The 26,848-nt window shown below is 42.7% G+C and overlaps 1 protein-coding gene and 1 pseudogene across 1 annotated transcript in view; both read left to right on the forward strand.

Moving 5' to 3' along the window:
• The window catches only part of LOC127212972 (actin-related protein 3-like), a 220,518-nt pseudogene that overhangs the window by 129,731 nt on the left and 63,939 nt on the right, over positions 1–26,848 (forward strand).
• Positions 1,505–26,848, forward strand: part of Borcs5 (BLOC-1 related complex subunit 5) — a 67,214-nt gene continuing 41,870 nt past the window's right edge. Inside the window, exons 1-2 of the mRNA XM_051173196.1 lie at positions 1,505–1,794; positions 4,939–5,082. Of these exons, the coding sequence (XP_051029153.1) occupies positions 1,566–1,794; positions 4,939–5,082 (373 nt within the window). The 5' untranslated portion in view covers positions 1,505–1,565. The remainder of the gene's footprint in view (positions 1,795–4,938; positions 5,083–26,848) is intronic.

Raw genomic sequence — 26,848 nt, forward strand, 5'->3', positions numbered from 1 at the left:
TTTCTGTAAGTTTACCGTACACCTGGGCTACAAAGCAAGACCCTGTCTCAAACAACAAAATCCACAGAAAATTAAAAAGTTTTTCTTATGTGATATATGACTAATTCATATGAAAGCACCATTAACTTGGAAAGGCTGTTCATACATGTAATACATACTCACATGTAAGTGATGCTAAGAGGCATCAATCACAAATGGAGGAAACTTATTATACAAACACTCATTTTCTTGTCATTGGATTGGACTGCAAGTTTCTTAAGCATACGTCTTGTTGAATCTTTTCTTCTTACCTCTAACATGTGCCTAGCACCTGACAGGTTCCCAGAAAATGCTGAGCCAGCAAGCAAGGGCATACTAAATTCCACATTACATTAAATCCACCCACTTAAAGTGTATGCTTCAAAGACTGCAGAGAGAGATGGCTCAGCAGTTACAATTGTAACTGTAACAATTGTAACTGTACAATTGTAACAATTGTAACAGCTCTTTTAGAGGGCCTGAATTCAGTTCTCAGCACTCACATTGGGTAGCTGACAACTGGCTGTAATTCTAGTTCCCAGATATTTGATACTCTCTTCTGGTCTCCACTGATAAACCCCAACCCCTATCCCCTGCTCCAAATAAAATAAAGTTTAGAAGGAGGAGGAGAAGAAGAAGAAAAGGAGGAGGAGGAGAAGAAGAAGAAAAGGAGGAGGAGGAGGAGGAGAAGGAAAGCACTTTTTAAAACATCTTCCCTCACCATTCTATACCTGGTCATGATAGCACATACCTGTAATCCCAACATTCAGGAGGATGAAACAGGAGGATCATCTGATCTGGACTTGTGTATCAAATATTAGATGAGAGAGAGAGAGAGAGAGAGAGAGAGAGAGAGAGAGAGAGAGAGAGATTGACACAAAACCCTGACACAGCACACCAAAACCCAGACAAAGCAAAACATATTCTACGAGCCTATGATGGGTAAATTTTATGTCTATCTTCATATTCCTACAAAATACTGAACTTGAAAATCTATTTGCATTCTTGCCATTGCATTGTAAAGGGGATTGAAGCAAGAACCAGCTTTGAAATCATAGTCCCAAATAGTCCCACGTCTTACCACCTGATAACTTTGGAAATTACATATTTATTGGTCTTAGAGCTGTGACAATTAAAAGACTTGAAACAGGGAGCATGTTTGTGTTACAGACCACCTTTATTCTCCATTGGTAAAACCGGTAAATATACCGGTTATAGAGGTGGTTAGTCGAAGGTCACCCGGGGCTACAGTGTGCGGGTCCAATCACAAAAACAAAAACATAGTCCATTTTGCAAAGTTATTAGAAGATCATCGGGGTCACGATGCTTAACCTGTGGTTCTCAAAGCTTCACCCTCTGGACACCTTTGGCCTTGGAGACGCCTGGCCCTTTAAGACGGAGCCGCCCCAACCTTCAGCGCGCGTCTCCCCGCCCCGCCCCTCGGATTTGGGGGCGGGAACCTCCGAACCCGGAACTGATGGCTCCGCGTCGCCGGTGCGGCCAATCGGCGTCCCGGAAGGAGCGAGTTTAGGCGACTGAGCCAGTGAATGACAGCAGCGCCGCCCGCCGGTCGCAGCCGCGGCCCCGCCGGTGTCCCGAGCCTGCTGTCAGCGCGGCGCGCCTTCGTGCCGCGCCTGCCCGCCCGCGTGCCTGTGGCCCAGCGGGGCCTCCCCGCTCTCCCCGGCCCCTGCCCCGCTTGTCCCTCCGCGGCCGGCGCCATGGGCAGCGAGCAGAGCGCGGAGGCCGAGAGCCGCCCCGGCGATCTGAACGCCTCAGGTCGGTGCCTCACCTCCCGCCCGGGCGCTGCCCGCGGAGCCGGCGGGCCCACCGTGCGCCCCAGCGCAGAAAAGGCGTGGCCTCCCGCCCCAGCCCTGCTCCCCGAAACCGGCACGCTCAGTCTGTACGAGACGCTCGGGAATGGAATGATCGCCCGAGATTTGGCTCACTGAGGATGGATACCACCCAGGCCCTCTAAGATCAGGCTTTCTGATAAAACGCCGGGGGTCGAGGTTCCTCTAGAGAAGGGACCCATGATCGCTGGGCCGCCACCTTCAATGTTTGGGTGCATATGTTTCCAGAAACTGCTTTTTCCACTCAGGTGTCGGGCCTGTTTTTGTTTTTGTTTTTAAGTTGGTCAGATAGCAGGCAAGGTCTGGTGTATCTTCTGTTGTCCATTCCCCCCCCCCCCCAACTTGGTAACTAACATCTGCCACTTAGAAACGTGGAAGCTACAGATGTAGGGGATGGTGGGCATTCCTCTGAGACAGTGCCCTCCAGATCCGCTGTCTGGGAACTTGTATCTCCTTTGCCATGTTTTGTTTCCTTGGAAAACCCAGAGTGTCATCTCTTACTTCCTTCTGTCTATGCCTGGCCAGAAGCATAGTTTAGCGGAAGCAAGGTGGCATCCTTTAGCTTTAGCACTGTTGCTCATCTGGTAACCAACAATCTAGGCTTATTCCTGAGAGAATTTGCACACACTCCTGTGCCAGGTGCTTTACATATGCTTATGTGTAGTATTTAAAGTATCCCCATTTTTTTTTACACACATCTTTACCCATTTTATGCATAAAATAATAGAGGTGGACTAGCATGCTTTGAAGTCCCCTTTCCCTTGGTGTCTGGGGAAAGGAGGAATCATGTTAGTTTGTAGCAGGAAAGATGTTTTGGTACTGCTTTTGTAAAATATTAGATAATCTACCAAGCCAGGATAAGCTACTCCTGAAAAGCAATAAAAGTAGCAGAGATACCCCCACCCCCCACCCCTGTGCCCTCCTTCAGGACAAACACCAAGTATCAGGAGAGGCTAGTTTCCAGAAGGCAGAGTAGCTCTGTGGTATCTATCCTCAGAGCAGACTGATGAGCCCGAGTATACCTATTGCCTACTAGAACCTTCCAGTATAAGACACCACAAGGATTCGTTCTTGCTCCAACCAGGAGGATGTTTGGCTGAGATGTCTTGTTCTAGGGAATGCTTGGGGGGGGGGCGCTGAACTTCTTTCCTCCTAAGGAACCTGAAGTTGACGTGCTTCAAGCACCTCCGGTTTCCTGAGTGGAAAATAATTGTGTTGAGTGACCCTGTTATTCTTTCACTAATGCTGCACTAAGGCTCATTGGAACCTTAGACTTATAATTTGGGTTTGAAACCCGAGGTTTTGGGTACAACCGGCTCCATTCAGCACACCTGGATGGCTTTCGTAGGTTAGAGAGACAGCTTTGCATTCTGTATCACTAAGAGTCCTTGTACCAAGGGCCCAGAGACCTTCAGTACCTTTCCTAACTCTGTTTCTAGGCCTGTTGGCCTTGGGCAAGTCCCAGACAGTGTGGTTCCTTCATTTGTAAACTATGGACATATATCAGATCAGGACAATAAAAAAAGGAGGCATTTGTGTATTGAATAGTAAAATGCTTGGTTATACAAGAATTTCATACATGTTATAGTGTTTTTTAAGTGTGTGTGTGTGTGTGTGTCTGTAATAGGAAATAGAAGTTCTGGGCTAGGGTCATAGCTCAGTGGTAGGGCACTTACCTATTATTCAAAAGGCCCTGTTTATAATCCCTTGCACTACAAAAGAGAAAGTAGAAGTTCCCTACAGTCTACCTATGCCAGCCGCCCCCACTACAAAATGACGACTTTTTGAGACAGTGTTTCATGTAGTCTAAGCTGATCTACTGTATATTAGTTTATCATTATGTGTATAGGTGTTTTGCCTGCATGCATGTTTATGCACCACATGTATGTAGTGTCTGAGGAGGCCATAAGAGGGCACTGAATCCACTAGAAGTAGAGTTACTTTTTTATTTTTTTTGAGACAGGGTTTCTCTGAGTAGCTTTGTAGACCAGGCTGGCCTTGAACTCACAGAGATCTGCCTGCCTCTGTGTTACTAGCACTTTTCCTGCCAGCCTGGTCCCACAGCCCCATTAGCTCCAAATAACACACAGGGACACTGTATTAGATATAAAGCTGTTGGCCAGTTACTAGCGTTTCTTATTGGCTAGCTCTGTCTTAAATATTAATCCATTTCTATTAATCTGTTTCTACATGGTCTTTTCTTACTGGAGAAAGGGTCAGGACCCCTTATCTTTCATCCTACCTACATCTTGACTCTCCTACTACATCTCCCAGAATCCTCCTTGTCTCTTAGTCCCGCCTACCTTGCCTTCCTATTTGCCAACAGTACTTTATTCATTAATCAATAAGAGAAACATATTTACAGAGTGACATCTCCCATCACCTCTGCCTCCTCAGTGCTGTGATGAAAGGCATGCACAACCACCACCTGCTACAAATAGTTTTGAACCAAGACGCTGGGACTTGAACTGGCGTCTTCTGGAAGAGTAGCCAGTGCACTTAACCAGTGAGCCATATCTTCAGCCCCTGGTCTTGAATTATTATCTTCCTGTCTCTATCTCGAGTGTGGAGGTATGAGCCACTATATCCAGTTTTATGACCAGCTGAATTACATCCCCTCATAGTCACTTGTTTAGTTTTACTTATTTATGTATTTTTACTTATTTTGACACAGGGTCTCACTATGTAGCTCTGGCTGTCTTGGGATGCACTATGTAGACCAGGCTGGCCTTGAACTCACAGAGATCCGCTTTCCTCTGCCTCCCACTTGCTGGGATTAAAGGTGTTTATCACCATACCAGCATTTCCTTATAGGTTTTTGTTGTTGTTGTTGTCACTATTTATTTGTTTTTAAAATTTAATCCACTTCAACATTTCAAAGACAAAAAGTAGGCATGACAACTCTTAGAAGAAGTGGTTTGTGATTTTAAGTAAGGATGGCTTTGATGAGAAGCATGTATATTAAGACTAGAAGGATCTCTGTGTAATGTGAACTACCTTCTAGTGACTGCTGGTGGGCAGTGGTGGCTCTCCAGCATGCGGTTCCTGATCTGTGTCGCTTGATTTGCAGTGACTCCATCTCCAGCTAAACATCGGGCCAAGATGGATGACATCGTGGTCGTGGCTCAGGGCTCTCAGGCCTCCAGGAATGTCAGCAATGACCCTGATGTCATCAAGCTGCAAGAGATCCCAACCTTCCAGCCTCTTTTAAAAGGTGAGGGTTACACTTTGTGTCATCTGGACTGCTGGGGAGGTTTATAGATGACCCTGCTACTCTTCCCACACATATCTGTATTCCTTACTCTTTGCTTCTTTCTTTAATTGGCGTCTTCTCTGAGAAGTCTTCTTTGACTGCCATGTCTGAAATTGGAGTCTCTTTCCCTGCCTTTTTTCTTTTCTTTTTTTCCTGTAGCACTTAATCACCTCTGAAATACTGTAACTAGAAAACATTTTCTTATGTGTATCTGTTTGTTGTGTATGCGTGTGCATGTCACGGCCTGCTTATGGAGGTCAAGGGCGGCTTTTGGGAATGCGTTCTTTCTTGTCATCATATGGGTACTAGGGATCGAGGCAGGTCATCAGGCTTGGCACCTTTACCATTGACCCAGCCCAGTTGGTTTACTGTCCGTATTTCCCTTTTGCAATGTGAGCTCCATGATGACAGGAACTTTCTGTTTCTTTCCACTATTGAAGCCCAGCACCCAAGGAAGAACAAGATACAAAATAAGGATCAAGTAAATTAATGAACGAATTGATGTTACTGGAGGTGGCCCTTCACCATTATATTTCCACATGGTATATGTTGATTAGTTCAGACCCATAGGAAAGTTCTATCGCCATTAATGTACTGGTAATTAGTTCTGGCAACTGTTTTACATGAGAGAAAAGTTTGCTTATGAGAGGAGAGATGACCTGGTCACATATTTCAAGGTGCTTTATGCAAAGACCATTAGTGTTTTTATATCTCCATTAAATGGAGTTTATTTTCTTGATCTTTTGTGTGGGTGTGTCTGAACGTTGTATGTGTACATATTTGGAAGCCATAGGTCAACCTCCTGTGTTCTCAGGAGCCATCCACTTGTTTTTTGAAACAGGGTCTCTCACTGGGACCTGGGACTTGCCAATTAAGCAAGGCCAGCTGTCATCATGGGTCTGGCTGTCCCCACACACCCAGAGCTGGGGTGTGCTACCACATCCAGCTTTTCATGCTGGGGATCGAACTCAATTTCTGACACTTGTGTGAGGAGCACTTTACTGACTGAGCTGTCTCCCTGTTCCTGGAAACAATTTCCTGTGAACTGAATGTTGCTTCTGCTATATGAGTTCTTCAGATTCCTTGCCTCTACCGCTCACAAAAACACCCAAAACAAAACCTAAGCAATAATGAGCATAAGTAAGGCTGTGGTTTACACAAACTGTGTCTTCATTTTTTTTTTTTATAACAATACACAGACTGAGAAATGTATAAAGAAAGGAGGTTAATTTACCTTGTACTTCATGATGAAGACCGTGGCTCTGGTATCATCTTGGCATCTGCTGAGAGCCTCCTTGCTGGGTCATGACATGAAGGAGGATATCACTTCACAAGGCAGAGCAAGCTGCCAACTTGATCTCTCTTTCTCTTCAAATAAAGCCATTCGTGTAGTCATAAGGCTCCACCTCCATGACTATGCCTTACCCTGGTTACCTTCCTGGTTACCTTCCAAAGCCCCCCTCCAAATCCCATTAACCTATGATTTGTGGGGAGTAAGTTTCAGTATGAACTTTAGAGGTAGCAAATGCCCAGACAAGAGCAAGCTGGTCTCATAGACTGGAATAAAGCATCTTATGTAGTTATTTGTATTAGAATGTACCCTGGCTCCACATATATACACATACCATTCTTGTAATTCTTGCATCATTGAGTTTATTTAAGGGATTTGTGCAAGATCAGACATCTGGCAGATAGAGATTGCACTTGAAATTTCTTCACCAATGTCAAGTCCTACACTAGTTGCACCATTCCATGCTGTGTCTAACAAAAACAAAAAGCACATCCAGGTGGATCTATATATATATTCTTCCCAGCAACTCATCTACTTTACAGGTGAGCCCATTCACACTTCCACTCTTCTCTGTGCTGGCCCCCAGACTAGCCTTTGATAACCCTCTACTCTATAAAGGAACATATTACACTCTGTCACGTACTCTCTTCTCCCTCGTTTCCCTTACTCTGAAGAGTAACCTGATTCTCCAAAGGAGCCAACATTAATGAAATCTCTACCTTCACATATACTTGTCCAATCTTTAGAAGCGGAATAGCTGGATATTAATATTCTTCACTCCACCCTCCTGGATCTGCATGGAGTACTGCTCGCAGTCAGTTTTCACATTCCTTCTTCCTGTTAACCCTACCCTCTCACTCCCCAAAGTCTTCCAGTCCTTCACCGGTTTCTGTGACTACTTAGTCTTGACTTTTTTCTTACATTAGGAAAATACTAAAAGCAAACTAGAATTTGAGATATACATAAAAATTTTCTGGGATTAGTTGTTTAATCATTTGAAATGGTTGATATGAGAATAAACTAACTAGTTGGGAAGTGTCTAGGAGAAGACTTGGTGCTAAGGGAAGCTAACCAAGTTAAGGTCCTTCACCGTGAACATGAGTGATGAGTGTGATGGAAGTGAGTGTCTTGCAAAGTGATGCACCTGGACTTGGTTACCCTAGTAACTAGGCTGTAATCAGGTTTTTCCACCATCTAACTTCACTGAGAGTAGGTATAGAGGAGAGGAGAGCTGGTGAAGGGCAGTTGACTCTGAGTGCCTCTCTGGTTTTGGCTAAGGAAGATAGAGAGCTCACTTGATTAGAAATGGCAGTGTATGGCTGCACTTAGACCACAGGCACAAACAAAAGGCACTGAGTGTTTACAGATGCTTGTGTGCCATCTGTGAACAAGCAACCTCTTGGATTGTGATTGGAAGAGACAGGCAGACAGGAAAACTGAGTAGCCTAACGATAATAAGTGTTCCAACTCCCCCAGTACTTCCCCACGAGAGCTATTTTGTTTTCTCCTTTCTAGATTAAAACCTTGGCATTCACCTTAAATTCCTGACCTCACTAACATCACTAGCTGTATCAATAGCCATTCTTTAGATGGGACATGCCGGCCGGCCGTAGAGTAGGGATTGTTCCCATTGCAACAGAACCTGTTGAATAAATCACAGAGGGCCTAGGGAGATTGTGTGTGTGAGCTTGTTTGGATTTTAGGTGCCAAATTTGTGGCAGAGCCTCATGCTTTGACATTGTTCTGCTTTGTAATTTAAAGCTCTGGCCCCCGCCTGCTGGGCCGTTGTAGGACTTGAAGGCAACTCATTACCGTTGCCTTTATACTGCCATCTCTTTGTACCCCCTTGCTTGCTTTCAGGGTGAGGCAATTTCTTAAAGTAGTTTTTTAAAAAAGGCCACCCAGTGAAGGCTGTACCCCCCAGGTTTGATTTCAGAAAGCTTTTATTCAAGTTAATGACAGTTTATTCTTTCAAGACAATATATTCAACCATTACAGAGTTCACTATTGTTCCATAATGTCATATGAGGTAATCTAATGCTGGTGGGTGATCTGCAGAGGCAGAGACTGGGCGTGTTTGGGGCTATTTGTATGACTGAGGTAATGTTTGCATTTTAATAAGCAAGCAAATTCTTTGGTTTTAACTTTTTTGCATAAATATACCACGGTATAATTTATGCTTTATGACACAAATATCTGTTCCTCTCATTTTTTCATGTCAAAGAATTTTTATTTTTTTCATAACAACCTCTGAGTTAGCAATTTATTTTCATATGTAAAACACTAGGAAATGGAAGAAAACTAGAAAGTAGCAATGTGGGTATGACAGAACACAGAAGCAAATTGTTGATTTCATGTACGCTACTAAGATTCCAATGAGGTAAATTAGCCCTACACATTTCTTACTTAAAATTCAACCACTCATTTTTTTTAAAAAATGAAGCTGAATGTATTCTATATCATTGTATAGGAACGAAACACTCACAAGAGAAATGCAATATTGTTTTTATGTTAAAGTCACAAAAACATCCTATTTGCTTTTGGTGGATGAATAGATGCATAAACACACACGCAACATTGTTTGTGACTGACCTACCATTTTTGTTCATGACCTTGGATATAACATAAGGGGTTGTCTTACAGCCTAAGAAAGGACTGTCCTTGTTATCAGTCAGGAAGGTCCAGCTTATACAACGCAAATGCTTGAGTGACACTAAGCAGCTTTGTTGGGTGTTTGGAGAGTGGGTGTTAAGAACAGAAGGCATGTAAAATGGGCTCTGATTATTGAAGAGCTTGGAGCTGGGTGAGGGGTGCATGCCTGAGGTCCTAACTCCAGGAGGCAGAGGTAGAGAGAGAGCAGCGGTGTCAAGCCTGGGCAGAAAAGACAAAGAAAAAGAAAACAAAAACAAAGAAACAAAGCCAGCCTTTTGGTCTTTTCTTGGTGGAGCTAAATCACATAGAACAGCAGTGAAGGGTCTCAGACCCTTGGAACACTTGGATCTCTGAGAACTATACATAGTTGGGAAGAGAATGAAGCCAGGGAAAGGATGAGAAAGACAAGAGGAAGTGAGATCTCTCTCTCTCTCTCCGCCTCTCTCTCTCTTTCATTTTTTGAGTCAGGCTTTCTCTATGTAATAGTCCTGGCTGTCCTGGAGCTCACTTTGTAGACCAGGCTGGCCTCAAACTCACTGAGATCCATCTGCCTCTGCCTCTCAAGTGCTGGGATTAAAGACATATGCAACTGCCACCTGGCTGTGAGGTGTCTTATGACCAGTTTCTGCACCATGTACTATCCCTCTTCACAACCAGAATTCATCAGACAGCTGTCTCTGCCAGCTGCCAGACGTCACTGAATTGGAAAATGGTGTACCAAATGATAGGCTGAGAGAATGGATCTTGTTTATTTTTTTGACTTTCTTTTGTATTTATTCTTGTGTTTTTCACATCATGCATCCTGAGCCCACCAGAGAACCGATCTTAATCAGAGCCGAAGTCTTCTCTGAATAGCTCAAAGCCAAGCACAGACTGATCTTAAATACCGTTTCTCTCAGACATCATGTTGGGAAAGTTCGTGGCTTATTCCTGAGTACCTTGCAGATTTATGTGTAGTAGCTGTTGAGGTAAGCTTTTAAACATGAATTATTCACGAAGAAGACCCAGCCTAAATGAGTGAGAGGAAATACCAGGTGAAGAGTTGCTCAAGTCGACAGGGAAGGTGAAGCCATCGTCAGAGCATGGGCAGTGTTCGGCCCTCACTAGCAGGTCCACACGTGGGCCTGCAATCTTCCTTGTTCCCGTCACATCTCAGGGATGCCTGCCTTCTATAGCCCCTCACACATTTACTTTGCTCGGTATGTCCTCTGCTATCTGGGCTAGTGTACCTCTCTTGTCTTGTTCAGTTATATACAGAATGGGTCTTTGAAAATCACTTTGTTTAGATCCCACCATCCCCCCTAACTGCCATGCTTCGCTCTGTTGTTTAAATCTCTGCTGCCAAGCCTTTTTACTAAGCGGCGGCCACATGCTGTCCCTTTATCCTCCTCTTTTTGCTGTTCTTGAAGTTCTTATGTTTTAGTGTGTGCGCGTGCACAGAGCACACATGGACAACTTGCAGGAAGTAACAGTTCTCTCCTCAACATGTGGATCTGGGGATCAAACTTGGGTGGGCAGGCGTGGCAGCATGCACCTTTCGCCACCGAAGCGTCCCCGCAGTGGGCTCCACCTTCATTTCATTGATTTGCTTCGGCAGAGAAGTACTCCTGTTCTCTCTTCATACCTGACGTTTTCCCTCAGGCCACAGCTGCCTCTTCCTTCTCATATTTAATGCAGGTCTTCATCCCATTTCATACATTCCCCTTTGGCGCCATCACTACTCCAGTCCCATGGTGTTAGGGTTAGGGTTTCTGTGCTGCTCATTAACCTCTGCTCTTCTCTGCATGCCTAGTGCTCTTCTGGAGAAACAAGGTTCTAAGGATCTTAAACATTTTGAAATGTAGACATCAAGATGATTCTAAGTTTGTATTGTCAACTTTAGCTTTTTGTACTATTTCTCTTCCTATGAATTAGTAATTTAGCCCTGTACTGTTCCTTTGTATATGTGTTTGTTTTGTTTTCAAGACAGGATCTCTCTGTGTAACAGTCTTGGCTGCCCTGGAACTCACTCTGTAGATCAGGCTGACCTCAAACTCACAGAGATCCGCCTGCCTCCTGAGTGCTGGGACCTCCTTTTTGTTTGTTTGTTTGTTTTTGGAGACAGGGTTTCACTGTGTAGCACTGGCTGTCTTGGAACTTACTATGCCCACCAGGCTGGCCTCCTTTTTTTTTTTTTTAATTAAAACTTTTTATTTTACTCTATGTGTTTGGATGTTTTTCCTGTGAATTGGTTAGGTTTTGTTCAGTCACTTGACACCAGCTCTTGTCTGGGAAAAGGAGGGAACCTAATGCCTCCATCATACTGGCTTTTAGGGAGTCTCTGGGGCAGTGTCTTGATTAGTGATGATATGGGAGGGCAGTGCCATCCCTGGATAAGTTGTCCTGGGACATTGCATAAGAAATCAAACTGGGGCTGGAGAGATGGCTGGGGAGTGCTGGCTAATCCTCCAGAGGAAGTGGAGTCATTTCCCAGTACCAACATGGCAGCTCACAAACACCTATATCTCTAGTCCCAGGGGACCCGATGCCCTCTTCTGATCTTTGTGGACATGAGATACACAAAAGGTAAACAGATATACACTCAAGGAAAAGCATACATAAAAATTAAAATTAAAAAACTTAAAAAAGAGGGAAGAAAGCAAACTGAGCATGCCATAGGAACAAGGCAGAAAGCAGCAATCATTGCTGGTCTCTTCAGTTCCCATCATGCCCTCCCTCGGTGATTGATGTGAGCTGTGAGCTGAAATACATACTTTCCCCCCATGCCTTTGGGTATGGTGTTTATCATAGCAATAGAAAGCAAACCAGACAGCCTAATTGAGTGTCTGTGCACCAAGGGACTCATCTCTCCAGGACTATGTAGTGTTAGATTCAATGTGTCCATCTTCTGCCTATGCAGTTACGTGCTTATTCAATAATCACAGAAAGCCCCCGTCTCCCCCTGGTGCTGAGGGTAGAACTCAGGGCCTTGCATGTTCTAGGTAAGCGAGCACTCTATCACTGAGCTACACACCCAGCCAGACTAACACCATTTTTCCTTAGTTTGTGCGTTTCTGCATTTATGTGTATGTGTAGTTAGAGGTTAAAGAGCCACATGGGTGTCATTCCTCTGGCACTGCCCACCATTTTTTATTTGTGTGTGTGAGTGTGAGTGTGCGTGTGTGGTCATATTGTCATATGTATTGTGTTCTCAGAGATCACTGGATATTGATACACAGTGGACATTGGATACGCAGGAACTGCAGTTACAGAGACTTGTGAGCTACCCAGTGTAGGTGCTGGGAAGTGGACTTGGGTGTCCTAGAAGAGCAGCAGACCCTCTTAACTGCTGAGCCATCTCTTTAGCCCCTGTCCCCCTTCTTTTGAGACCAAGACTCTCCCTAGCCTGGAATAAGTATCAGCTGGCTGGCTGGTGAGCTCCCAGGACCTGCCTCTGTCTGCTTCACTGCCTCTGTCCGCTTCATTACTGCTTACCGTCACTCTGTTGCTTTTCCTTTTTGTTAGTTTTTGTTTTTAGTGTGTATTCTGGGCCTCTCGCTTGTGAAGCAAGTTCTCTACTGACTGGCCTGTCTCCTCAGTCCCTTGACTATTTCTTTGTTTGTTTTGTTTCTTTCTAGACAGTCTCACTATGTAGCTCTGACTGTCCTGGAGCTTGCTCTGCAGACCAGAATGGACTTGAACTCACTGAGATCTGCCTGACTCTGCCTTCTGAGTGCTGGATGAAAGGCGTGCGCCACTGCTCCTAGCCTGAGACTTTTTTAAAAGTCAGGTGATTTTTTTTTTAATAGCTTGAAGAGAAAGGGTTCTATAAATGTTGGGTGTCAAGTCCTCTAGGCGTCAATGAGTTAATAGTGTTCACATTGTGTATATCTTTTCTGATTTATTTAATGTCATCATTCACTAAAAGAAGTACAAAATACTCAGCTATGGTTTCCAATTTGCCTTTGGTTTTTTGTTTGTTTTTGTTTTTTTTTTTTTTTTTTTTTTTGCCATGTTTTGCTTTGTGTAGTTTGGGAGTCCATTATTGGCTCAGTAATGGTTGCATATTGATTTTGTTCATCATTATGAAGTTCCTATCTGTACTGTTGCCTCATCCTGGGGTCTGTTTTGCCCAGCTTTTTTTTTTTTTTCTTTCTTTTTTCCTCTTTTTCTTTTCTTTTTTCTTTTTTAGACTTATTATGTATACAACATTCTGCATGCACATTTGTCAGCCAGAAGAGGGCACCAGATCTCACCATAGACAGTTGTGAGTCACCATGTGCTTGCTGGGAATTGAACTCAGGACCTCTGGGAGAGCAGCCAATGCTCTTAACCTTTGAGTCATCTTTCCAGCCTCCCTTGCCCAGCTTTCTTTACTTAATTCTTATACTTTCTTTCACTTTTAGTCTATTTACACCCTCACGTTGAAAGTGTGTGTCTTACAGACAACTGTCTCAGTTTTAGGTTGCTGCTCTTGTGTTAGGTCAGACAGTCTGTTTTTAATGATGGACGACATGACCTGACTGTTGAAATTTAAATCTTCCATTTAGTTTATTCTTATTTGTGCCCTGTGCTTTTGTTCCTTTGTATGTTTTCTCTGCCCTTCTTAGATCAGTTGACTATTTTAGCACTCTGTTTTAGTTTTTTCCTAGTTTTGCTTGTTTGTTTTTTAACAGCATCTTGTTCTGTAGTTGAAGTTGGCCTGACTTGAGACAGTTCTCTTGCCTCAGGCATTGATCACCATGCCAAGCTGATTCCATTTTCTTTTTAGTCTAAAAGTTCTAGTGCGTCTTGTAGTGCAGGTCAGCTGAAAAATGTCATTAAGGTTTTTATAAAATCCTTAAAAAGTGAGTACAAAAAGTCCTCACTGTTTTTAAACAGATCCGTAAGTCTCTCATCTTCCACCCTACCCTTTTGCTGTATTTACATTTCTTACTTTTGTTTTTTTGTTCCTTTTTTGAGATAGAGTCTCATGTAATCCAGGTTGGCCTCTAACTTACCATATAACCAATGCTGGCCTTGGATCCGTGGTCCTTGTGTCTCCGCCTCCCAAGTGCCTAGGGTTACCGTGGGGGCGTGCGCCACCACACTCAGCGTGGGTTTCCGTTGGAACTAGCTATGCTGTCATGGTCGCACAACGCCTTTCCTGCGCCTTCACCCTTCTACAGCGACCAGCTAGCATCCTACTATACGGGAGAACTTTCTTCTCCTATTTGTTTATTTTTCATTTATTTAAATAAGTGTACGACAGTGGACTCTTGTTTTTGTTTTTATTTTATTTTTTTCAAATAAAGTCTTTTTTTCCCTTCTTTCAAGTGTTCCAAGTGTGTTCAGCTGCACACTTTTAGTCTAATGTTTCATGTCCCTTTGATGGATTCCTAATTTTCCTTGAACATATCCTTAGTTTCTAGAACAGTATCATGCTGTCCTGCCTGACCCTAACCCTAAAGTCAGGCACTTTCCAAAGTACATCCTGAATCTTCTAGTGGAATGTGACATTCTCACATCTCCACAGAGGATTTAGCTAGGAAATATATGTATATGTGTCTACCTGAATATACATACTTATACCAGTATGTGCTTGTTTTTGTTTTTAACCTATATTTCAAAAATATATGTGCCATATATATATCCTCTGATAGCTTTTTAATTAAATTGTGTGTGTGTGTGTGCGCGCACACGCACGCGTGCATGATAAGTTTGTGTGTAGGTCAGAGAACAGCTTTGTGGAATGTGTTTTCTCCTTCCTTCTTTGCATAGGTTCTGGGAATAAACTCAGGTCACCAAATTGCAAAGCAAGTACCTTTACCTCCTGAGCCATCTCACTGGCCTGGTTCATACCTGTTTGCTTTAATTAAATGCTACTGGCTATTATTTCTTTTATTTTTGCCCCCACATTTTCCTTTCTGTGAGACTCAGTAGTCTATGTTGGACCACTTGCTATTCCCTTCCAGGCTGTTATTTTCTTTTCTTTTAAATAGAGTCTTTAGAGTCTTGCTATATAGCACAGCCCAAGTTGACGTACAACTCATTATGTGGGGCAAGTGGCTTTGAACTTTGCGTCCTCCTGCCTCGGGTGCTGGGGTTACAGGCTGCTCCTAGCACTTAGCCTTCTTGCTTGTTTTCTTTGTGTAGGGCTTGGGCTCAAACTCCAGGGCTCTAGCAAAGAAGCGCACTGACACCAGTCTCCATCTCCAGCCCGGTACAGCCTCCGGTTTTTAATTTTAGTCTTTTTCCTTCTTATCTTTATTTTAGATTGCTGTCACTGCTGTGTTTCAAAATTCAGTAGTCTGTTTTATCTTTTTGTTAATACTATTTTAAATCCAAACAAAATAATTTTTAACTTTTGTTGGTTCTTCGTGGATTTCACATCATGCAGTCTGACGCCACTATCTCTCCATCCCCTCACACCCACCCTCTGCCCTTGTAACCCACCCCCAAAACAAAACCAAATTTAAAAGAAAAATAAAAAAATACGAACCAAAGAAACCAAACAAGAGAGAAAGAGTAGGATCTTGTCATGGGAGCTGTAGCTGAGTCACTCAGTTTACCCTTTACTCCATTCATCTTTATTGCTCATTGCCAGGAGCCACTGATGTGGCCCGAGGCCTCTGGCTTCTGCTGTGCTCTCACTGGGGCTCCTTGGGGACATCCTTTTGTTGTCCTGTGTCATGGAGATCCTGCTGTTTTGGATCTGTAGGTTTGTCCCCTTCACCTACTCAAATAGTTCACAGATGAGGTGGATGTGATGTGTGACAACTCATAGCCCTGGTTCTGGGCCTGGGTGGTAGCTCACATCCAAAGCATTTTTAAATCAGATTTTGTGTTGTTCAGCTTTAGCTAACCACCCTGAAACTCTTCCATTTGCCTGCTTATCATACTATCTTTCTCTGTTTTAAAAATCTGAGTGCATTTCTATTTACTTTTTTCATTCATTTTTCTTTTTCTGAATTGTGTGTGTGTGGTTTTTTTTTTTTTTTTTTTTTTTTTTTAATTGGTCAAACCTCCTCTTGGTTATAAGTCTTCTTCCTTAGCTTCTTAGCATGACTGGACATTTTTTAAAATTATAACTTATTTACTTATTCTTCTCTCACATCCCAACTGTTTCCCTGCCTTCCTTTCCTCCCAGCAACCCCACCCCCAGACCCACTTTTCTCCTCCATTTCCTTTCAGAAAAGAACAGGCCTCGGGTATATCAGCATAGCATAACGAGTTTCAATAAGACTAAGCACAAACCCTTACGTCAAGGCTGCATGAGGCTACTCAGTAAGAGGGAATAAAAGGGGGAAATCTCAAAAGCAGACAAAAAGAGTCAGAGATAGCCCCTGCTCCCACAAGAACAAGCTCTACAACAATAACATATATAGGTCAGAGCCATACAGGCTCCTGGATTGTCACTTTAGTCTCTATGAGCTCCTATGCGCCCTGATTAGTTGATGCTGTGGGCCATGTTCTTGTGGTGTCCTTGACCCCTCTGGCTCCTACAATCCTCCGTCCTCCTCTGAGGGTTTCCCCAAGCTCCACCTAATGTTTGGCTGTGGGTCTCTGCATCTGTTCCCATCAGTTGCTGGATGAAGCCTCTCTGATGACAATATGTTAGGCTCCGGTCTGTAAGTGTAGCAGCATACCATTAAGAAGAACTTAATTGACCCTCCCAGTTGTATTTGGTTCTATCCTAGATCTCCCTGGACTATCTAGCCTCTGGTTCCTGACTCTGCAGGCAGTGTCAGGCGTGGGCTCTTTCCCATGGCATGGCATGGATCTTTAGTTAGATCAGTCATTGGTTGGCTATTCCCACAAGTTCTGTGCCACCTGTATGCCGGCATCTTATAGGCAGGACAGGTTGAAGGTTTTGTGGCTGGGTTGGTGCCCTGACCCCTCCAATGTTTGTCTTCTGGGTCTGGGTTACCTCACTCAGGATGACCTTTTTTAGTTCCATCAATTTGCCTGCAAACTTTATGATGTCATTTTTTTTTTTAAATATGATGTTGGCTATAGGCTTGCTATACATCGCCTTTGTTATGTTTAGGTGTGTTCCTTGTATCCCTGATCTTTCCAAGACTTTTCTCATGAAAGGGTGTTAGATTTTGTCAACTGGAAGTATCTTATAGGTTAAATATTACACATTTTATGGTTTTAGTTGCTGTGTTCCTTTGCAAGATGCTAGACTTTGCTCTGCCATACATGTTACAGCTTACTTATTTTTGAAGTTACTTTTTTTTTTTTTCCTTTTTGATTCAGTCTCTCTATATAATCCTGGCTGTTCTGGAACTCACTGTGTAGACCAGTCTGGCCTTGCCTCTGCCACCCAAGTCCTGGGATTAAAGGCAGGCACCATGCCCAGCTCTGTTGTGGGTTCCTTATAACCAGTGTGACCCTTTATAGGCATTTCTGTTCCCCAGTACTGTTATCCAGTGCAGTCTTTTTTTATTTTTGTTTTTTTAGATCAGTGTCTCATGTAGCCCAGGCTGGCCTCCAACTTGCTATGTGGACATGGATGACCTTGAACTCTTGATCCTCCTGTCTCTACTTTTCAGGTGCTGGGATTTCAGGTATGGCCCACCACAACTAGTGAGAGCATACTAAGGTGTCATATCCTTGCTACCCTGGTGATAGACTCTGAACACTGTCCCCGTGAGAACTAGACCGGTGGCCCCAGGTCCTATGAACTTCTCTACTGTGACTAGTATGACATTCAGGAGTTGTTTGGTTTACCACTTTCCTGTGGCTGTTTCTGCAGCTTTGTGGAATTTTATTCGCTCAGTGCATTCATGTATTAGTATTAGTTGGAGATTCACAGGCACCCTGGCCCTGGCACAGAGTTCAAGGGTCTCGTGACTGAGGTCCTGCCTCTCCCACGTTCTGCTGTGTCAGCTGGGGACACTAGTGTTTCCACAACGGCTCCCTTTCTCCTGCCAGGCGACAACGCTGGACTTTTCTCAGGGAGCCCCTTTGCTAAGGACTGAACGCCTTTTTCAGTTTCAAACTGGAGGTTGCTATGGAATCTCTAGGAGCTGGGCCCTTGGGCCTCTAGGTGATTTAATTATGGGTGGCACCCTTAGGGGTGATAGTCACGCTCTTACGGGAGAAGATGAGGAGTAGTATTCTTGCCTTTGCCAGGTGATGAGACAGTAATCAGGCTGCCATCTGCAAACTGGAACCAAGTCTCCGGGCTCCCAGGCCATGGATGTTCCAGGCTTCAGACGTAGGAGAAAGATTTGTTGTTTAAGCCACCCATCCATGTTGTTCTGGTTACAGCAGCCACGACTGAGTCACCTCCCTGGTCTACATCCTGGAAACTGCCTTTAGGGAGTGAGCTAGGAAAACAGTGGGCTTTGTTTTCCTCCTCTCGGGGACCAAAGTCTGTCTCTGCCTGTTGTATTGTATCTGAAGAGTAGCTCATGTGTTTTATTTGTTTATGATAGTAGTTAATTCATTGTAGAAATTTCTACAACAGTAGAAGTAAACTTTTTAATCCATGTTTTTTTTTTCTATTTTTACCTTGTCTTTCATCTTCAAGCCTATAGTGTTTAAATCATTTTTACAACACACTGCCATGTGTCTGAAAGTGTTTAGATAGCACAAATGCAAATGATACAGCATGGTCACTAACCCTTAGGAGCTTGGGTAGTTTGTGAACACTTTTGACAGCGAAACAGCTCACAGTAACATAGTGTGAGTAATACTGCCATTATATTCAAAAGGATAGCATGCATGGAGGAAGATTATTAATTTAGCCTGTAAATCGGGAGTAGGCTTCAAGAAGGAGAAACATTTGAGCTGGACTCCAACGTATGAGTGAGAAGTTGCCAAATAAAACAGAACCAGGAGGACATTCTTAATCTTAACATCTTTGATATAAGTAAAAAGAAGCTATGTAAAGCCAAAAATCTGTCTGCTAAAATTTTTTTTTGGATATACTGTAATCTTGACAGTCATGGGTAAGGAGGTAGAATTCTGACTTCAGCTTAGGCCTTTGCTCATTCCCCAACTTTGGGGTAAGTTCTTCACGAATTGCCTAGACCATGATAGAAAAATTTTAGTATTGAGCCATCCCTCCTTTTCCACAGTAAGCTTTGATTTAACTTCAGTTACGCTTGTGGTTAGCTCAGCTTGGTTACGGTGGATCACTCCTGTAAACCCTAGCCCTTGGAGGTAGAGGCAAGAGGACTGCTCTAAGTTGGAGGCAGCAAGTTCCAGGTCTACTTGGACTCCATGGTGAAACCCTCTCTCAAACAAGTAAGAGTTAACACATTAGAATAATTGCAGGCATACATACTGACTAGTCATTCTTTTTATTTACATTTGTAATTTGTGTTATGTTCTAAATTTAAACAAAAGTAAGTACCTGGAAAGAAATCATTGTAAACAATGTTATTTCCTGTTTGAGCTAGTTAAAATACTGCTGAAGTGTGACAATAAGAGATGTATTTATTTACTTTGAAGCTCTAGTTTGTCAGTGGTTTGTGACAGCTGGAATACATAAGGGTGTACTGTATAAACATCTGTCAGTCATTTTAAGCTTCTCTACTTTTCAAAAACCCTCATAGAAGCTATCTTTAAACATGCTAACATCTAGCAATGAAATATGAATTTAGGGAAGGCGAACCTTTAAAACTGTTCCCAGAATTGAAAAAAAAAAAAAAATTCTGTTCCTTCCACTTCCCAGATTTGAAGTGATGATTGGATAGCTTGTTTGGATAACAATCTTACAGCATTCAGAGTTGATTACAGATAATTTTCTTAACAGACGGGAAGTCAAATCCTAGGTTTAGAACTGTGATAAATGTTTATCTACATATTTATTCATTCATCTAAACAAATTTATTTATTCTTTCTGTTCATCAGAGCTTTTTAGCCTGAAGATACAAAACCAGAAAGCATGACTGTGCTCCATGAAGAGTTCCTGGTCTGCTTTGGGGAGTTGTAGTAGCACATAGTAAGGGCTCACAGTGTAAGCCTGTAGGGACCTAAAGGAAGGAACAGTGTGGACAAGCTTCTGTTGTGATCCTGCTAGTGTGGATTAGGCATGCCTTACTCTAAATGCTTTGGAGAATCAGTGCTTCTGGTTTTGAAGTTGTTCATGTATTCTCATAGGCTTGAAATACTTTGAAATCTGAAACTTGTGAGCACCAACACCATGTCCAAAAAGTCTCTTATTTTGGGGCATTTCCAGTTTTTGGATTAAAGATGCTGAATCTATTACTCCCCCCCCCCCCCAGCAGGATTTCTTTGTGTAGGCTTAGCGGGCCTGTAGCTGGCCTCAAACTCAGACATCTGCCTTCTTTGCCTCCCAAGTGCTGGAACTAAAGGTGTGTACGACCACTGCCTGATGCGACCTATAATTACTTCCAAAATATTACAAAATGTTGCATAAGAAGCTCCTGGGTGTATCTGGGTTGTGGTAGCATGAGCCTTTAATTCCAGTACTCGGGAAGCAGAGGCAGGTGAACTCTGAGTTTGAGGGTACTTGGTCTACAGACAGGACAGACAGGGCTATACAGGGAAACCCTGTTTCAAAACCCCCACTCCTGGAAAGAAGCTACCAGGTGAAACTTAAAAATTCTGATGGTCAGACCCTGGCTTTAGATTCCTTTTCAGTAATTGAGATATAAGGCATCTGTTTATTACACTAGTATTTAAAGTGTTCTTGAATGGGTGTATGGGACATACTTTGGGAAAAAACTAATGTTCGAAGATAATGAACTTGAATTCTACTTATTGTCACAAAACATATTATTCAGCTAATTATTTCAGTGGGATTTTTTCCTTTGTGGTGCTGGGGATTAAAGCCAGGACCTCAGGCGTCCTAGGAAGTGCTGTATCATGGAGCTTCATTCCTCAGCCCCTAGGTGTGTGTGTGTGTGTGTGTGTGTGTGTGTGTGTGTGTGTGTGTGTGTGTGTGTGTGTGGAGAGAGCGAGAGAGAGAGAGAGAGAGAGAGTCTGAAGTCTTCAGGTTTGGAGGGGAGTACCCTAACCCTCTGAGCTATGTTGCCAACCCAGCTGTTCTGTTTTTGACAATACTTTTGCCACTAGATGTCACTAGACTAAAGTAGTTAGCCACAGAAGTATCTGTCCCCTGTGCCCAGTGTTTCGAAAGGCTCTTGGGGTGGGGGGTGGGGGGTACAAAGCCATCAGGGTTTCTTTTAGAACCAGATCACAGCTCATTTCAAGTGCAAGTTAGTTGGAAAAATATACATGTTCTATGGCATACTAGCAATCTATAATTGCTTCTTTTAGTGATAATCAAGGTAGAAAAGGGGAAAAATTGACCACAGGAAACTCAGTAGTAACTAAAATGTACTATGTGTGTAGAAAGCCCCTTTTAGGCTATCACTGTGCTCGAAGAAATAATAGAGTTTATTGGAGGCTGTTTAAATGTCTATCTACTGGTGAGTGGATCACTGAAATATGGTATGTCCAGGAATAGAATAGAATAGAATTCAGCATTAAAATGAAAATAATGGATGAACTGCAAAAACATGATGCATGGATTTGGGAGAGCCAACCCAATTCCTAAGAGATCCCTCAGCAGGGAAGAAGGAACCATAGATGGGAAGAAAGTATCTAAGTAGAAGCCAAGAGGTAACAAGGCTTCAGTGAATAATCTTAAGTTTGCAGGTAATCCTGTCTTGCCTTACAGTCTGGGAAGCTTTGAACCTGAATTTCTGAATATTGGGTATAGGTGGAATTGTGTCATTTATTTTGTTTATTGTTAGTTGTTTTGACAGATTCATACATGTATGTATTTCATTTACTTACTTTCTGTACCCTCTTATCTTCTCTCATTCCCATAAATTCTCCAATATCCTGTCTCATTTCATACTTGATTTTTGGTTTGGTTTTGTGAGGAATTTGCTTTAACTGGGGCCATCTTTGTGACTATCAGATTGGAAATATCCCTTGGAGCCTGATAGGGTCACAAGCAGGTACATAATTGAAGGCAACAGTTCCCTTTCCCCAAACCTATTAGTGCTTAACTATTTCTTGATTCTAATATCTAAGGTTATTTTGTTTTGTTTTTGTTTTCTTAAGACAGGGTCTTTGTAGCCCTGGCTGGCCTTGAACTCTCTGTGTAGCCAAGAATGACCTTGAAGTCCTGGTCCTCCTGCATCATCTACCTCCAAAGTGCTGGGCTTTTAGGTATTCACCACCACACACACGGTTTTACATGGTGCTAGGGATACGTCTCAGGACTTCATGCATGCTAGGCAAGTTCTCTACCAACTGAGCCTCACCCCTGCCCCAGTGCTAGGGTTTTTACTATTAAGCTAATGCTGCTCTAGATCTTTGTATACATGTGCTTATTTGAGTGTTTTCCATTGCTTAGGGTAGTTCCCAGCAATGGAATTGCTAGGTTATAGATGGCAAACTTTTGTTTTAATATTACCAAATTGCCAACCCTTTTCAGTGTTCAAGTATTCCATTTCCTTAGTCTTTCAGAATATAGCCATTGGAGTAGATATGTAATGGTATGCCATTATGGTTTTCATTTGTATCTCTCTAATGATGAGATTCTTTTCATGTTAATTAACTATTCATGATTCTTTATAAATTAATAGTTATTTAAATCTTATGCCCATTTAAAATTGTTTTTAACGTATACAAAAGTTTCTTTATACATTCTGTTGATACCCCTTTTTATCAGGTTTATAGATACTTTCATTCTCTTTGCATTTTCAAAAATATTAAAAATTATTAATTTATATGTATATGTTTGCTTGTGTGTATGTTCCTGTAGTACATGTCTGGTGTCTGTGGAGGCCAAAAGGGTGTCAGATCCACTAGAACTGGAGTTACAGATGGTTGTAAGCCATCATGTTCATGATGGGAATCAAACCTAGGTCCTCTGGAAAAACAGCCAATGCTCTTAACCACTGAGCCCTCTCTGCAGCTTCCCTCCGTCTCCTTTATTTTTACTAGATATGTAAGCTCAGCTGACAGGCTTTTCCCCAGAACTTTGTCTGTGTCGCTCAGGCTCCTGACATTTTAGATAAGTTGCCATTCTCCTATGTTCCAGAAGTTTTTGACTTTGGTCCTCAGCAGTTTGTGCTGTGGCTAGTTTTTGGTCATTGTCCTGTGGGGGCTTGTTGAACTTCTTAATTTTGTGAATTAACATTTTCATCAGCTTTAGTAAGCTTCGGTCCTGGAATTCCCACTGTGTGTGTTGTCATGTATGAAGTTGTTGCATGGACCTCAGAGGCCCTTTTAATTTTCCTGAACTATGCTTTCCTCCTGGTCTTTAGAGTACATGTGTCTGTTTTCAGGCTCCTGACATCCCCAGCTCCTGAGTGGACTGTTTCAGCTCAGTTATTATATATTCACCATCACAGTTTCCTTTTGGTGTGTGTGTGTGTGTGTGTGTTTGTGTGTGTCCGTGTCCTCTTTATTGAGAATCTCTTATTTATGGATTCATTATGTTGACATGGTTAGTCAATTATTTTATTATGATTCCCTTTGGTTATCTACTGTAATAACTGCTTTGGAAATTTTGTCTGGCATATCTTACACATTGGACACCGAGCAGCTATTTCCATTACTGTTTCCTCCATTGAGTGTGACTCACACATTCTTTTCCTTTGAATTACTCTTTAAGGTTTTGGTAAGAACTGGATATTTTAGGGGCTGGAGAGATGGCTCAATGTTTCAAGAGCTCTTGCTGTTTTTCTAGAGTACCTGACACCCATTTTGGATAGTTCACGACCACCTGTAACTCCAGAAAATTAAAAATTTGCCTTAATCTTAAAAAAAAAAAAAAAAAAAAGAAGAACAGTCTGAGCGGCAGTGGTGCATCCTTTAATCCCAGCACTCGGTAGATAGAGACAGGAGGATCTCTGTGAGTTCAAGGCTAACATGGTCCGCAGAGCTAGTGCCAGGACAGCTAGGCCCTTTACACAGAAAAAACTTGTCTTGAAAAACAAAAACAAACAAACAAACCAAAAAAAGACTTTTATTGTTGCCCTTTGTCTGTGTAGTGTTCTCTCGTCTATTCGGAGATGGTCTCACTGCTTCCTGGCCACCACAGTGTCCCCCTTGGCACCAAGAGCTTAGATACTCTGAGAATAAGAAAGCCTGCCTCTCTTAAGTTGCTTTCCCCAGGTGTTTGATCGCAGTGACACAGAGCCGCTGATAAGTCAGAGATCTCCCGTGCTCCTGCTATAACCGGCTCCACTCTGGTACAATTTCTCTGTCATCCGATGCATAGGGAGGAGAGATGATCCCCATCATCTCAGCTGAGCATGCGTGTCTGAAATGCTTCCCAAATGCTTGTTCGGCTTTTGGTTGAATTCGTAATCCTGATAATCATTTGTTTTAATTTTTTTTTTTTTATGCCAGGAAGTGGTGGCTCACACCTTTAACCTCAGCACTTGGGAGGCAGAGGCAGGAGGATCTCCATGAGTTTGAGGCCAGCCTGGTCTACCGAGCCAACTCTAGGACAGCCAGGACTACACAGAGAAACTCTGTCTTGAAAAAGCAAAAACTTACTTTTGTCCATTTTTACAGTTAGTTATTGTGGAGAGGACTTTTTCTTACATGACTCTAGCAAGAGTCACATCCATCATATCTTTTTATTTTTTAAGTTTTCTTTATAGCCAGGATATAGTCATTCAGTTCTCCACAGTGAAGATGTAATCCAGGGCCCCTTTCTACCATTGAAATGCACCTCATTCCTAATTTAAAAAATTATTCTTTGACATTTCCATACATGTTTCTAATATATTTTGGCATGATCACCATCCATTACCCCCCTCCCCACCTCTCCCTGGAACCGTCTTCATTTTTTTTTTTAATTTAAGACTTATTATTTATTTTATGTATGAGTGCTTTATCTGAATATACTCCTTTATGACAGAAGGAGGGCATCAGATGCCATTAAAGATGGTTGTGAGCCACCATGTGGTTGCTGTGACCTTTGGAAGAGCAGCCAGTGCTCTTAACCACTGAGCCATCTCTCCAGCTCCTTGCACTCATGTTTTTGGTATGTGTGTGCTCTATTCTTGTACTGAAGCATGGGGTTCTTACTAGTGTCTACACCATTGAAGAGAATTACTACCTCTCCTCCAGTAGCCATTAACTTCTTAACAAGGGATGGGACCTATGAGCCTATCCCCCATCCATGCTGGACTGCTGACAGGCTCTCTTTTGTGTAAGTCATATAAGGTAAGCACAGCTGCTGTGAGCTAGTGTCTAGTGTTTGACAGCACTCCTGCCCCCTCTTCCAGAATGGTCCTTGAGCCTTGGTAGAGGTGATAGAGATGCCCAGTGTAGAGCTGAGCATTTACCAATTACTTATTCTTAGTACTTTAGCCAGTTATTGATTTTTGTGTTAACTGCAATCTATTGCAAAAAGAAGTTTCTCTCCCTGTTGTTTTAAATTGTGTGTGTGTGTGTGTGTGTGTGTGTGCACATGTACTCACATGTTCCTGTGTATGCAGGTGGAGGCCTTAGGAAGATGCCATGCATCTCTTTGAGACAGTCTTTCATTGGCCTGGAGCTCATTAATTAGACTGGCCATTGAGCCTGAGATGCCCTTTCTCAGCCTTCCTGGTGCTGGATTGTAAGTGCCTGTCCACACTTGCCTTTTTCTTAATTTTTATTTTTTAATGTGGATGCTGGTGAGCACTTTACTCTCTGCTGACATGCACCAAGTGTGGCTCATTTAGTATTTTATTATCAGCATGGTGCTTATTCTGCTTACAATCAATGCAGGATTTATTATGATAGCCCATTCCTTACCATTCTGGGTATTTATTTCTACTTCAAACACAGAGGATTTTTTTTTCCTCCTGAGACTTTAAGCCACTGGGTGTGCCCCGCCTCTTAATCACAGTGACAGTAACCAGAGAGAGAAAAATCATGCCGTTGAAAAGAGTAAAAATTTGCTTCTAAGACCTGCCCCAGACCTCAGATAGGAAGGCTAATAGTGTCAAGGCTGCCAGGAATTTAGACTACATGGTATCAACACAAAGGAACTGTTGGCTATGAATACCCAACAACAAAAGCAATGTATTTGTGAACAAAGTGAATCTAATAATGACATCCACTGTTGTTTTTGCTTGTAGTCATACACCAGTGGTAGATAATCCTATCAATAAAACCACCTGGTCAGACAGCATCCCATAATTATACAGTAAGGGGAAACAGGACAAAGGTTCAATGATGAAAGGAAACCAGCTGTAGAAGGAAGATGCAGGTAAGAACAGGTGAGAGCCACTTGAGACCACTCTGAGCACCAGGGAGGACCGATGTGAACACTGAACAAGATAGGTGTCAGTACTCTGCAGTGCTTCCTGGAAGCCTCTAGAAGAGACTGGAACACAGTCAGCTCCACACAGTAAGGGCATGGAGATGGGAAGAATCCCTAGATAGGAGCATACCTCTTTGGTTAGCAGTGACTGAAGTCAGCCCTCTTCCAGCATGCAGTACGTTCTGGCAAGCAGCTATATTTCTGAGGCTTATTTATGTTGGCCTTGGCTTATTCCTATTTTGACTTTGGTAACACTTAACTGAGTCTCAGTCATTTAAGCTTAGGGATAAAACGCGGGTTGTTGAGGCAGATGCTGTGAGTTCAGTTAGAAAGTATTCAGAAAGAGAACTGCCTCCAGCCAGAGTACTTTCCTAGGCTCAGGCATATGTAAGCACACGTACATATATGCATCCATGTGTGGTATGTGGAGGTGCACTTGTATGAATGTGGATGTGCTCACGCATGTAACTTTGTGTGGAGAACAGAGGTTAACTTTGGGATGTCTTTCCTCAAAGAGGTTAACTTTGGGACGTCTTTCCTCAATCACTTCTCCACTT

Source organism: Phodopus roborovskii, unplaced genomic scaffold (genome assembly GCF_943737965.1).
Source record: "Phodopus roborovskii unplaced genomic scaffold, PHOROB, whole genome shotgun sequence".
Classification (NCBI taxonomy): domain Eukaryota; kingdom Metazoa; phylum Chordata; class Mammalia; order Rodentia; family Cricetidae; genus Phodopus; species Phodopus roborovskii.